This window comes from Vulpes lagopus, chromosome 7, assembly GCF_018345385.1.
Source record: "Vulpes lagopus strain Blue_001 chromosome 7, ASM1834538v1, whole genome shotgun sequence".
Classification (NCBI taxonomy): domain Eukaryota; kingdom Metazoa; phylum Chordata; class Mammalia; order Carnivora; family Canidae; genus Vulpes; species Vulpes lagopus.
Window position 1 is genome coordinate 148,587 of NC_054830.1, and position 13,191 is coordinate 161,777.

Below are 13,191 nucleotides of genomic sequence, written 5' to 3' on the forward strand. Positions count from 1 at the left end.
GGTCAGGGGCTGGGAAGAGGCCCATTCACCAGGCCCACTGCCCCCTGCCCGGGTTAAGAGCCCAGCTTCCCGAGAAAGGCCCCCACCTCCGGCCCGGGGAGGGCCGCACCTTGGAGTCCACCTTCCTGTGCCGCCTTTCCCGGCACAGGCTCGAGGGGGGATGGGAGCGCGGGAAACGGACTCCGAGTTCAGGCACCGGGACCCTCGCCTCGCCGAGACCTCAGTTTCTCTCTCTGCCCCGGTCGCGCCTCCTGGGCGCCTCAGTTTCCACCCCTGGCGATCTGGACGCTGAGGAGATCCAGGCACAGAGCTGGTGGGGCCTCGACGCCTCGTGGCCCGGCCGCCCCTTCCTCATCCCCACGCCAGGGAAACTGAGGCACAGGCGCCATCCTGAGGTCAACATGAAGCAAACCAGGACCCCCCCATTCCTTTCCCCCTGCGTCCGAGCTGCGCGTGGGGCCTGGGTCCCCGGAGGGGAGGCCGCAGCAGACAGGATCCGCCTCCTGCAAACGGGAAATCTGCTTCTAGCTCCGACTTCATTAAGGGCCGAGGGGAAAATGCGGTGAGAGAAAGGGAGGTGGGGGGAGGCGGCTGGGGAGGACTCCCTGGAGGCAGCGGCGGCTCCGGGAGGAACAGGGTGAGGGCACGGCCGTGCCAGGGCCCGACCGACCCAGCAGCTCGGAACCGTCTCTAAAACCCTGGAGGACAGAGAGCCGGGCTGAGGGGGGGGGGTCGGGTCGGAGGAGGAGGTGGGGGCTCCTCAGCACTCCGGGTGGCTGCATGGCCAGATCCCTCCCAGGCCTCCCTGTTCCCGCTCCCCAACCTGAGCCCCAGAGGACAGACAGGCTCAGACAAGGGGGTGAAGCATCTCATCTCCGTCACCCAGGAGACCGTCACCTCTAACAGAAAGACCCCCACCATCCCCACAAGGCCCTCACCCCGAGGTTCCCACTCCCAGGGACCCTCACTGGCAGGTGACACCCCCAGGGACGCTCACGGGTGGGGGAGGCCCAGCCCAGGAGAACCTGCCCCCCAGCTGCTCAGGGCCGCCAGGCAGAGGCCGTCGGGGGGCGGGAGGTGCAGGTGGCGCCAGCCCCGGGCCTGCTGCTGATTTCCCCGAGGCGTGGACCTGGCCCCCCGCCCCGTCCCCCTCACCCCCCCATCTTCCAGTCTTCCTGTCTGTGCTTCTGCGCATTCCTTCCCGCCCCGTCTGTCCTGACCTCCGCGCAGGGTCCCCGCCAGCTCGGGCCCCCAGCCCCTGCCTCTTAGTCGCCGGGGGGGTCAGGGTGAGGGTGGGAAAGCCCCTTGGGAAAGCCCCGGGGAGCAGTGGGGGGGGGCACCACTATTTAAGGCGTGTCGTCGGGTGGGCGGAGGACAGAGCACCGAGCATGGAGCGGGGCCTCGCCCTCCTGCTGCCTGTCTTCCTGGGGCTCCTCCAGCGAGGCCGGGGTGAGCGGGGCTGGGGGCTCCGCTGGGCAGGGCGAGGCTCAGGGTGGAGGGGGCCCCGGGGGGCCTCGGGGGATGCAGGCGACAGGCGGGGAGGCACTCGGGCAGGTCCGAGGTGCAGGTCTGCAGTTGGGGGGCCGAGGCTGGGGGTCCAGGGTCGGGGAGTGGGGGGCGTCCGGGTCCAGGGGTCCAGCATGGGGGTCCGAGGCTGGGCATCAAGGTTGAGGGTCCAAGGTCGGGAATCCCAAGTCGGGGTAGCAGGGGTCTGCAGCCCGGGGTCTGCAGCGGGGGTCCGAGGGGGGTCCGAGGCGGGGAGGGGGTCCTGCAGCCCGGGGTCCGAGGCTGGTGGGAGGGCGCGGCTGAGCGCGCGTCTGCCGGCAGGTGGGCCGCTGGAGGTGGAGCCCCCAGACTCCGTGGTGGCCGTGTCCTTGGGCGGCTCACGGCAGCTCACCTGCCGGCTGTCGTGCGCCGACCGCAGGGCCCCGTCGGTGCAGTGGCGGGGCCTGGACACCAGCCTGGGCGCCGTGCGGTCAGACGCAGGCAGCAGCGTCCTCTCCGTGCACAACGCGTCCCTGTCGGCTGCCGGCACCCACGTGTGCGTGGGCTCCTGTGGGAACCTCACCCTCCAGCGGACCGTGCAGCTGCTGGTGTTCGGTGCGCTCCACCCCCCCCACCCCCACCCCCGCTCGCCACCGGCAGCCCTGCCTACCTTGGTCCCAATACCACCTCTTCCTGGGAGTCTTCCCAGATTGCCTACCCTGCACCCCAGCCCTAGAGCCGCATCCATTCCCTGCTGCCCTCAGCCCCTCCAGCCACCTGAGCCCCCCCTTTCTGCTCCGGCCCCCTCGGGCCCTTGACCTCCTAGACACACAAGCTGTGGCCGCTGGGTCCTCCCCCGACCCCAGGCCCCTGCTCTCGCCTGGGCCCCACCCGCAAGCCCCCTCCTCAGGGCCCACTGCTGACCCTGGGGGCTCAGCCCACTCGCCTCCAACCCTCTGTCCACAGCATTCCCAGACCAGCTGACTGTGTCCCCAGTGGCCCTGGTGGCCAAGCAGGACCGGGAGGTGGCCTGCACGGCCCACAACGTCACACCTGCCAGCCCCGAGGCCCTCTCCTTGTCCCTGCTCCTGGGGGACCGGGAGCTGGGGGAGGCCCTGAGCCGGGAGGTGGAAGAGGAGCCGCAGCAGGGTGAGGACCTGCTGTTCCGGGTGACGGGGCGCTGGCTGCTGCCCTCCCTGGACACCCCCACCCCACCCGCCCTCCGCTGCCGGGCAACCATGACTCTGCCCGGCGTGCAGCTGAGTCACCAGCGGGCCATTCCAGGTGAGTCTTTGCGGTTCCGGGCAGCCTGCAGTCAGTGTCCCTCGGCTCCTCCGAGCCTTGATCAGCGGTGCCCAGGGGCCCCCCTGGACTGCTGGCTCCACCCCTCACCCCTGGCTCCTCCGTGGACGGACCACAGTCCTCCTGCCTCCAGGGTGATGCTCCTCACAGGTTTACTGAGCGCGACCCTGGGACAGGCTCCCTGCGACCTCGTCCTGCTTTGCCCACAGGCCTCCAAGGCTCCTACCTCCCTCCTCCTCCACGGAGCCCTGAACCACCTGCCCTCACCTCCTCCCTCTCTGCCCATCCCTCTTCTCTAGACACACGGCCTCCCAGCTGCTGCTCCAACAGGCCAGGCGCGGTCCTGCCCCAGGACCTTTACCCATGCTCCACTCTCCACTGGGAATGCTCCTCCCCAGGCTCTCTGCTTTGCTCCCTCACTCACCTTCCTTGGGTCGCCCTCCCAGTGAGGCTTCTCCTGACCTGTCTAAAGGGCCAAAGTATCCTTCCTGCCGCTTCCATGTGTGTGTGTACACACACGTGCACACGCGCACACGAGCACTTTCTCCTACTGTATGTTTTTTAACACCTTTTTTCAATACCTGGCATCCTGCATTTCCCGCTCCTTTTTTTTTTTTCAAAGATTTTATTTATTTATCCGTGAGAAACACATGGAGAGGCAGAGACACAGGCAGAGGGAGAAGCAGGCTCCTCGTAGGGAGCCCGATGCAGGACTCGATCCCGGGACCCCGGGGTCACACCCTGGGCCAGAGGCAGACGCTCTACCGCTGAGCCCCCAGGGCCCCTCCTGCTCCCTTTTTTCCATCGTCTGCATCCCCTACTGCTGGCTTCACTGAGAAAGGAGTATGTCTTGTTCACGGCTGTGTCCCCCCAGCGGCTAAAACAGTGCCCAGCACGTAGTAGGTGTTCGTTCTGGGTGGGCGGGCGGGCGGGTGGAACCACAGTGCCCAGCACATAGTAGGCGCACAATAAATACTTGCTGAATAGACGGATGAAAACCCTTCACGTGGGGCCGAGAACACAGTAGGTGCCCAGTTCCCGTCAGACACTACTAACTTAGCAAACATGTCTAACGTGGGACGGGCCTCGTCCACATCATGGAGCCTCCGGCAGCCTCTCCCCAGGCACCCTGAAGCCCCCGTTAACGCACCGGGGGCTGGCGGAGGTGCAGATGGAACGAGGGAGCTCCCAGGGCGCTGGGAGGGGGTGGGGGGCCGAGAGGTGCAGGGGGAGAGCACGCGGAGAAGCCACAGGGTTTGAAAGATCTTTCACGGTAGGATGCGCTCTGTTTTCCAGTCCTGCGCAGCCTGACCTCCCGGGAGCCCCCCGGCAGGACCTCCCCCGGGGCCACCCTAGAGCTGAGCTCCACCCGCAGCTCCGAGAGTCTTGCACCCCCGGCCGGGAACAGCTCCGCCAGGCCCTGCCGCCCCAAGATCCACCAGTCACCCGCAGCAGGGGGTCTGGAGCTGCTGTGTGAGGCGGCCTGCGGCCCCGGGGTGGCCGTGGGCTGGACGCAGGCGCCCGGGGGGCTGGAGGCCTACCAGAGGCGGGAGGCCGGGGCCCGGGCTTGGCTGAGCGTGCCCCGGGCAGGGTGCGGCCCTGAAGGCTGGTTCCAGTGTCGCCTGGACCCAGGGGGACAGATGGCCAGCCTGTACCTGGTCGCGGAAGTCTGTGAGTTCCCGAGGGGTGGGGTGGGTGGGAGCCTCAAGGAAGGGGCCTGCCCAGCCTCGGTCCCCCGTCCCGTCCAGGGGGCACCTCGAGGGCTGTGCATCTCGAGGCCTCTGGATTTCCCAGCACCCCGACAGCTTTACAGCCTACAAAGGCCCCCCGAGTACAAGTAGGACACAGCCCCTCCGGTGGCTTCAAGTGTTCTAGTAGCCACATTTGTTAATAAGAAGGAGACAGTTTACATTTACGTTCTTCCTTCCCCCCCAGCTCAGTCTCCAAAACGCGAGGCCCTCTGCGCCTTTCGCCACCAAGTCCTTTGCCATCCCCGCGGGTTTGCACCCCTCAAAGGCCCTTCCTAAAACCTAAGGAGCTCAGCAAATGAGGGAGCCCCCAGCAGAGGCTGCTGAGCTCTCCCCGCCCCCCCTCCCTGCAAAGAGGTGCTCAGGGCCCCCCCACTTCCTTCCCCCAGGCTCGCCGCCAGCGCCCCCAGCCCTGTGGACGGGCAGCTTGGCGCTGGGGCTGCTCCTCCTGGCGCTCCTGGCCTACCGCCTGCGGAAGCGCTGCAGGCCCGCCCGGTGACCACCGCCCCTCCCGACTGCGCCCCCGGAACCGCCCGCCCCCCCACCCCCGGTGCCCAGAGGGCAGGGCTGGGGCCCGCGGCAGGGAGCCCGCCAGGCCCCGGCCCCCCGGCCCGCTCCCAGGGGTGCAGAGCTGGAGAATAAAGAGCACGCGCTCGGGCCTCAGTGCTTCTGTGCGTTACCGGGATGGGATGCCGCGCCCTGCACCCGAGGATGGGACGGGGCAGGGGCTCCGCCTGGGGGGGGGGGCGCTGGCACGCCGGGGCCTGACGCCACGCAGGTGCCCGCTAAAGGGAACCTTCTCCCTGTCGGGGCGGCCTGGGGTCGGGCGGGCGGGGGCAGAGGCCGGGAATCCGGCGGCCCACCGAGGGCTGGGGTGCAGACGCTCAGACGGAGACGGGACCAGGCTGACCGGAGGCCGCGCTGGGCCGACGCTCAGTGCGCCGCTGGCACCATCCGCGGGGCGTCCCTGACAACCAAGGAGACTGGTTGCTAGGGGACCATGCTAATGAAGGACTCGCCCGCTACCAAGATGGCGAGCAACGCGGCTTCAGGCCGGAAACCGTGCCCTTCCTAGAGAGCCATTTTGGAGTCTGGCAAAATTCCGGTTCCGGGCCCAGGCCTGGCAGGCTAACCAGCACACGCGGAGGACCCCGGAAGAAGACGGCTGATCAGAACGTGGGGGCGTAGGGGGCGGGCGGTGGTAAGTGGCACGGTCTAGTTATTCGCCAGTCTTCCAGCCCGATCCGGCGGCCCTCTGCCCTCAACCAAGATGGCCGCCACGAGGCGCCACGCACTGTAAGCTACACCGGCACTTCCGGTCCCGCTGCCCTCAGCGAAGATGGCGGCGGTGGAGAAGCGGCGGCCGGCGGTGGCTCCGGCGGCCAGTTTCACGGACAGCGGCCGGCCGGCGGTGTCCCGAACAGCAGCACCGGCCGACAGCGAGGAGGACTTCCTGCGGCAGGTCGGCGTGACGGAGATGCTGCGCGCGGCGCTGCTGAAGGTGCTGGAGGCGCGGCCCGAGGAGCCGATCGCCTTCCTGGCGCACTACTTCGAGAACATGGGCCTGCGCTCGCCTGCAAACGGCGGCGCCGGGGAGCCCCCGGGTCAGCTCCTGCTGCAGCAGCAGCGCCTGGGCCGCGCGCTGTGGCACCTCCGCCTGGCTCACCACTCCCAGAGGTGCGGGGCGGGGCGGGGGCCGCTGCGGACCGGGGCGGGGCGGGGGCGGAGCGCTGGGGACTGGGGGCGGGGCCTGAGTGCTGGGGGCGCGGTAGGGGCGGGGGCGGGGCCTGGGCGCTGGGGGCGGGGCACTGGGGCTGGGGGCGGGGCCTGAGTGCTGGAGGCGGGGCCGGGCCGTGACTGGGGGCGCGGCAGGGGCGGGGCCTGGGGCTGGGGGCGGGGTTGGGGGCGAGGCCTGGGCGCTGGGGACTGCGGACGCGGAGCCCCCCGCCCCCGAGCTGCCCGCTGGACACTGGTGCGCTGGGCTCCGCGGGCGCTGGACGCGGACTGCGGGGCTGGGGGGCGTGGGGCGGCGCCCGGAGCTCTGGCCGCTGGTCTCCGAGACGCCCTTCCGCAGGCGCAGTTCCCCCTTGCCGCCCGCCCCCACCACTCCTAGAAACCACCGGCCCAGAGAGGGTCCAAAGCCTCGGAGCGAGGCCCCCCACACGGGGCTCCTCCTAGATGCCTTCCTACTAGCGTCACGGCGTCCCCGTCCATTAAGCCCGAAAGTGGATGTTTCCAGGGCGGGGCAGTGGAGACTGAACAGCCGGGACCCCCAGGCCCCGGAGGCAGCTCCCAGCGGGCAGGGCCGGTGCTTCAGGCGCAGGGAGAGGAGCGGGCAGGTGCGCGGGGCCCCAGGCTGCCCAGCCTCCCCGTGGCTGAAGCATGGTGCCCGGGAGGGGATGGCACCGCCACCCTCCCGCCCAGCAGTTCTGAGCCCACGGAACGTGCTTGAGGAATAGGTGTTGAGCGGACGGCCCCCATCAGGTGGTTGAGGGGAAGCTTTCGGCATGCAGCACCCACCAGGTGAGGTCGTGACAGTGCGGGTGGGCTGGGCCTTGGCTGGGGGCTGGGGTCCCTAGAAGCAGAACCCGAGGCAGGCAGTCACGTGCGCCCCCAGGAGCACCCAGGAAGGGAGAGGACACCTGGCTGGCAGGGGGTTCCCTCGTGCTTCCGCGCCTGCCCACCTGTGAGAGGCACGACCAGAGACGCTGGGGAGTGATCCCGTGTGGGAAGGGGGGGCGGAGGGTGGGAGTCTGAGCAGAGCACCCACGCGCTCTGCAGGCCGTCTGAGGCTTGCAGGGGCGACGGTGGGAAAGAGGTGTGCAGAGCACTCCTAGGTAGTCCGCAGGGCCGTCCACGGAGAGGGGAGACCACTGGTTGGGGGACGTTCTCAGGGTTGCTCAGGGACTCAAGTCGAGCGGCTGGGGGATGGACAGCAGGTTGTCAGCTAGGAGGGGTCGTGGAAGCCTCAGGAGAATGGACAGGAGCCCAGGACCCAACCCTGAGGAGTCCCAGCCTCAGAAAACCCACAGAAAATCATGATCAGGCCAACCGGATGGGAAGGGGGAACCAGCAGACAATGGCATCCCGGGACATCTTACAAAGGGGAAAAGTCATCCGCGGTAGGGCCACCATGTTCCGTTGTGCAGGTGAAGCACTGCGCGAGTCACTCACCTGTAGCCAGTCCCAACGAGGGTACTCCTGTGGAGGCTTCCTGAGGGTTTTCCTAAGTCCCGCAGAGGCACCTGGTGGGCTGGCGGCACTCCCGTGTCCAGGGGCCCACGTCCGAGGGCTGAGGAGTACCTTGGGTTTAGGGCCAGGAGAGCTGTATTCGTGTCCTGTGGCTGCCCTAACAAACCACCACGAACTTGGTGGCTTAAAACAACAGAAACTTGAGGTGCCCGACCGGCTCGGTCAGTAGATCCTGTGACTCTTGATCTCAGGGTTGTACGTTTAAGCCCCACGTTGGGTGTAGAGGTGACTTAATAAAATCTAAAAGCAAAAAACAAACAAAAAAAGCCACATAAACTTATTCTCTCACAGTCCTGGAGGCCGGAAGTCTGAGATCAAGGGTCAGCGTCAGGGCTGCGCTCCCCCCGGAGGCTCGGGGGCCTGTTCCAGTTCCTGGGCCCCAGTTATCCTTGGCTTGTGGCCACATCCCGCCAGTGCCCGTCCGTGTCCCCCTCTGAGTCTCCGGTCTCTTTCTCTCCTAAGCACAACTGAATTGAGCGCCACCGCATCTCATGTCCAGGTCGTCAACTGACTGCATCTGCCAAGACCCTGTTTCCAAATACGGTGGCCCTCGCAGGTTCCAGATAGACGTGCATCGCGGGGGCCTCTGTGCACTGCCCTGCAGGGGTGTTGGAGCCGCTGGGGGCACCTCGGGGCTGCAGGGGCACGGCGGGCGGGGGCGGGTGTGGACGTGGGGAGTGGCCAGCGCTGGAGGCAGACCCGCCTGAGCCCCTAGGCTCACCTGGTCTCCCTGGAGACAGAGCCAGAGGCTAACTCGGAAGACCGGGTCACCGTCGGGAGCCCCTGAGCCCAGCCCGACGGGCCAAAGGCAGAAGCCAGGCCCGTCCCCTCCCCCTGAGGCTGGGCAGCTGCCCTGATGGTGAGCGGGGCCGTCCTTGAGGGCCCCTCGGCACGAGAGACCTGGGGAGAACTCCCCAAACCCCCTTCCTGTGTGGCGCCAGAGCAGAAGCGCCGGCCTCCAGGGGCCCCTCGGCCACCCCCTGCCAGCCTCCAGGCCCCAAGGGCATGAGAACGGTGTTCACGTGACTGGCTGTGGGCCGTGTGCCAGGCGGGCAGGGTGGGGGCGGATCTGGACAGGGTGGCCCCCTCCCGGGGCCTCTGAGCTGCTCCGCGGGCCCCGTGACCCGGGAACCTGGCAAAGGGCCCCAGCACGTCCAGCTGCCTTCGCTTGGTCTCCGGGCCGGGCTGTCCTGGACACTGCAGGGGGCTGACCCACACCCCCGGCCTCCATCCGCCCGGTGTCGCCAACCAGACGTGCCCCAGATGTCCCCAGGCGGCCCTGGGTCAGTCACCCCCCGGGAGCCCCCGGCCTACAGCGAAGAGGCTCCGTGTGTCCCCGTGGAACCTTCCACACGTGCTCGCACACGTGTCATTTAAGCAAAGGCTGACCTGTGGGTGCTCGCCCAGCCCTGCCTCTCCGGGAAGCCTGGTCCCCGAGCCCGCGTCGCGCAGAGTGGGCGCCCCCTGGTGGCCGAGGGAGATGCAGCCGGGTGGCGGGGCTGGAGGCTGGTGTCGCCCTCAGGATCCCGCGCCCCCCACCCCCGCCCCGGGGGTGGGACTACGCCTGCGGGGGTCCTCCAGCCCTGGTCACGGGGACACCCCCCCGGCCGGGCACTGTCGTAAGTCCTGGGCACGACTTCCGTCCTGTCCTCACGGGAACCCCGCAAGGCAGGGATGAGGACGAGAGCCGGGGACGGTGACCAGGACCCAGGTGCAGGTCCAGGTGGGCCAGGTGCTCATGGGGGGCGCTGGGTGCCCCTGGGACTGGCTCAGGAGAGCCGGCGGCGGGCGGCCGGGGAGCTGGGGAGGGGGGCGGGCGGCAGGTCCCAGGCCACCGTCCTGTCGGGACAGCTGCACCAGGGCAGCAACAAACAGCTCTGAGACCTCAGCGGCCCCGACAGGCCGCGGGTTGACCCGGGCCTGGCACCAGGGCGCGGACCACGCTGCTGGGGCTCCCACACTGGCCTCGGCAGGGCGCACACGAGGCCTCCAATCCCGCGTCTTGGTGGAGCGGGTCACAGGCTCGTCCGCACCTGCGGGTGCCCCCTCACCTCCTGCTCACCTGTGCCCCCACGCCAGGCGGGTGGGCAGCGCTGTGGGGGGCACACCCGTGGCCCTGGGACGCCAGGCGGGACGGAGGCCCAGGTGTGTGAGCCTCCAGGGCACAGGCCGACCCCGACCCACTGCCAAGCCCCTGGCCCCGAAGCCGGAGTCTGTGACCGCTGCCATTTCCGGCTGCGGGGCCTGCGTCCTCAGCGGCCATGGGTCGATGACAGCAGGGGGAGCGTCATCGTCCTTCCCGCTCCTGCCGCAGGGGCTTTGGGGCTTGCGGGGCCCCTAGGAGGTGGGGCAGCCACCCCTGTGATGCAGGGTGAACCCGCAGGACTGGGACACCGTGTCGGGTGCCACCCTCGTGTTTCGCAGGCACCCGGTACAGCGTCAGGGCCAGTGAGCGAGGGGGAAAGGGTCTGTGGCCACGCGGACGGAGAAGAGCCCCAGCTAGGAGCCCCCCTGCGGCTCCGGTACCGCCAGGCCTCGGTTTCCCCCTGTAACGGGCTCTGACCCTCAGGGCTCCTGGGGGCGCACAGCCTCAGCGCAAGCAGGGCCACCCACGGGGAGCCCAGACGCTGTGCGGGTCACGCAGGGGGTGGACCGAGCCACACATGCCTCCCCGCGGGGCTGAGCTGGGGGCGCCCGTGCCTCTGCTGGGAACCCTGGCGCTGGGACCCCAGGCCAGCCGGGCCCTGAGCCTCCCCACCTGCCTGTGCGGGGAGCGGGGGGCAGCTCCTGAAGCTCCCGGCACAGCCCACGTGGGTCGGGTCGAGGGGCCTCAGGTCAGCAGACAATGGGTCATACTGCCAGTGTCGTGGCTCAGCCTGTCGCAGCCCGAAAGGCAGCAGCAGCGGCGGGTCAGCGGGTGGACTCGGGCAGCTGCTGATAAACCTGTTGGGCCCGATTTCCACGGGGTGCGGGCCGGGGGGTCGGGGGGCGGGCAGCGGGCGGCCTCGGCAGTGCACACGGAGCACCTGCCGTGTACCAGGCGGCGTTCTGGGCGCTGGGGGCCGCGGAGGCCGACCCGTACACCCCGATGTGGGCTCCTGGGCTGACGTCCGGACACAAATGAAACTGTGTCATCAGGCAGGGGTGGGGGCCCCGCAGGGCGACCCCTGAGCAAGGACTCAGAGGAGCTGCAAGAGCCGCGGGGAGACCGGGGGAGGGCGCTGTGGGCAAAGGACGCCGCCGGTGCCAAGGCCCTGGGGCCTGACCACGCCTGGTTCTCGGAGGGAGATAGAAGGGGACAGGACTCGGGGCAGCGGGCGGGCGAGGGGGCCAGGGGCCACCGGGCCCGCCGCTGGCCCAACGCTCCCGCCCTCCCGCAGGACAGCCTTCAACAACAACGTCAGCGTGGCCTACGAGTGCCTGAGCGCCAGCGGGCGCAAGAAGAAGCCGGGGCTGGACGGGCGCACCTACAGCGAGCTGCTCAAGCGCATCTGCCGCGACGGGGAGGCTCCCGAGGAGGTCGTGGCCCCCCTGCTGCACAAGATCCAGTGCCGGGACCACGAGGCCGTGCCGCTGGACGTCTTCCGCGCCGGCATGCTCACCTGCTTCGTGCTCCTGGAGTTCGTGGCGCGGGCCAGCGCCCTGTACCGGCTGCTTGAGGACCCGGCCCTGGCTGTGGCTGACCGCCGGGTGGGCCAGGCCGTGCTGGACACGCTGGAGGGGGCCCTGCAGGCCAGCGACGGGGCCCCGGTGCCTGCCCGCTACCTGGAGGCTGGCTCGCGCCTGGGCCCCGACAGCCTGGCGCTGGCCATGGACCGCGCCCTGGTGGCCCGGCGGCCCAGCTCCCCGATGACCCGGGAGGAGTTCCTGGAGAAGGCCGCCGCCCTCTTCATCGCCAAGGTCAAGCCCGTGGCCTGAGCCCGCACACCTCGCCGCCCCCTCCCGCACCCACAGCGAGGTCGCAGCCGCGGGTCGCAGATGCGGGTCTGGGACTGGGGTATGCCCGCGGGCAGGGGCAGGGCACGGAGCCCCCCACCCCCTTCAACCCTGACATCGCGCCCCAGCCCCGTCGGGGGCCTCGGGTCCCAGGAAGTGGGCACCCCCGCCCCCACAAAGGCCCCTCCTCCCGCTGGTAATAAAATCTGTTCCCAGGCCTAGGCCAAGCGCAGTGTGTGTGCCCCCCTCACCCCCACCCCGGCCGGTCCAGCTCGCCCCGGTGCTGCCTGGGGTTGGGCTCGCGGCTTGCACAGGCCAGGGCGCCCCCGAACTCGGCTTTGTGGAAGCGGATGGCGCCCGGGTGCCTGGTGAGGTGCCCTGGGCCTCAGCTTCCCACCTGTTGGAGGAGGACGACATCGGGGTGACGGGGGAGCAGCGGGCACCTGCAAGCCCTGCGGGGCCACTTGCCCTCTGAGGAAGCGACTGGCTACCCAGGCTTTGCAGATGGGGAAGTCGAGGTGCGGGGCCTGCTCAGAACCCACGCACCACCCCAACCTGCGCCGCCCCGTCCAGAGCCCACTGCCCACTGGGCGTCCCCCCCCACCCCAGGGGCTGCTTCTGTGCAGGGAACGGCGGGCAGGGAGGGCGGCCGGAGTCAGACTCCCAGCCCCCGACAGCTCCAGGCTCAGGGACCAGGACAGCCCTGCTCTGCCGGGGGCGACCCCGTGGGCAGAGTTGAAGCCCTCCCGCGTGCTGCGGGGGGCCAGAAGCACCAGGTCCCCGCTTCCCGGCACAGGGCGGCCCATCAGGGAACCGGTGACTTGTGGCTGCTGACTGTGCGTTTTCCAAAAACGCCCACGGCACCATTTCTGCTCCCAAACGCTGGCCCAGAACTTTCCGCCCCCCCACCAAAGGCAGATCAATAGGTGGCATCTGTGTGAATTTCAGTGGCTGTGTGACGCGACGTCATTTCCACGGCCGGGTCACAGAGGTGGCACCTGCCCCCCGCCCCGCCCCCAGTGCTCGCGGACTCACTCCGCAGCCGTGTTGTGACCCGGTGACCAGGTTCACGAGCTACACGATCCTTGTTTTCAGCCACAAAGTCGTTGGCCCGTTTATTGTGCAGCGCTAGGTCCCTGGAAGGTCAGCTGTCGCGGGTCCCCACCCACCTCGCCACCTGCACGCTGGGCCTGCCAATCCCGGTGTCCCGGGTGCTGGATGAGGGGCCCCGGGGGGCACAGGGCAGCCCCCTGCCTCAGGTGGGAGCCAGGACCGCGGTCTCCCGGCGGCGCCACTGTGCCTGGGTCCAGACATCCCCGTGTGTCGTGACCCGGCTTGACCTCTGCCAGCCGACGGTCCCTGGGGCGGACGGGACCTCCTTACCTGGCCTGGACCTCCCCCTCCCCACCTCCGCCCTGAAGCCTCCTCCTCTCACCTGGGCTCCGGGGCCTCCCGGCTCCCCCCGTGC

General features: G+C 69.3%; 2 protein-coding genes across 3 annotated transcripts; both read left to right on the plus strand.

Annotated features, from left to right (window-relative positions):
- Positions 1–576: 576 nt before the first annotated feature.
- On the plus strand, positions 577–5,518 carry MADCAM1 (mucosal vascular addressin cell adhesion molecule 1). Of its 2 annotated transcripts, XM_041763588.1 has the most exons (5): positions 577–1,449; positions 1,828–2,100; positions 2,452–2,769; positions 4,084–4,458; positions 4,925–5,518. In XM_041763588.1, the coding sequence occupies exons 1-5, from the start codon at positions 1,389–1,391 to the stop codon at positions 5,032–5,034; spliced, it is 1,137 nt and encodes a 378-aa protein (XP_041619522.1). In that variant the 5' UTR covers positions 577–1,388; the 3' UTR covers positions 5,035–5,518. The 2 variants fall into 2 exon arrangements, with proteins under 2 accessions (XP_041619522.1, XP_041619521.1); XM_041763587.1 differs by lacking the exon at positions 577–1,449 and having other exon boundaries at positions 1,465–2,100.
- Positions 5,519–5,850: 332 nt separating this feature from the next.
- On the plus strand, positions 5,851–11,944 carry TPGS1 (tubulin polyglutamylase complex subunit 1). Its single transcript, XM_041763589.1, has 2 exons — positions 5,851–6,212; positions 11,168–11,944. The coding sequence occupies exons 1-2, from the start codon at positions 5,875–5,877 to the stop codon at positions 11,703–11,705; spliced, it is 876 nt and encodes a 291-aa protein (XP_041619523.1). The 5' UTR covers positions 5,851–5,874; the 3' UTR covers positions 11,706–11,944.
- The last annotated feature ends 1,247 nt before the right edge of the window (positions 11,945–13,191 follow it).

Coding starts and splice junctions, on each gene's coding strand:
- MADCAM1 (XM_041763587.1), top strand. CDS start 1,641: ATGGGGGTCCGAGGCTGGGCATCAAGGTTGAGGGTCCAAGGTCGGGAA. Junction 2,770..4,083: donor TCACCAGCGGGCCATTCCAG/GTGAGTCTTTGC, acceptor TCTGTTTTCCAG/TCCTGCGCAGCCTGACCTCC. Junction 4,459..4,924: donor GTACCTGGTCGCGGAAGTCT/GTGAGTTCCCGA, acceptor TCCTTCCCCCAG/GCTCGCCGCCAGCGCCCCCA.
- TPGS1 (XM_041763589.1), top strand. CDS start 5,875: ATGGCGGCGGTGGAGAAGCGGCGGCCGGCGGTGGCTCCGGCGGCCAGT. Junction 6,213..11,167: donor CTGGCTCACCACTCCCAGAG/GTGCGGGGCGGG, acceptor GCCCTCCCGCAG/GACAGCCTTCAACAACAACG.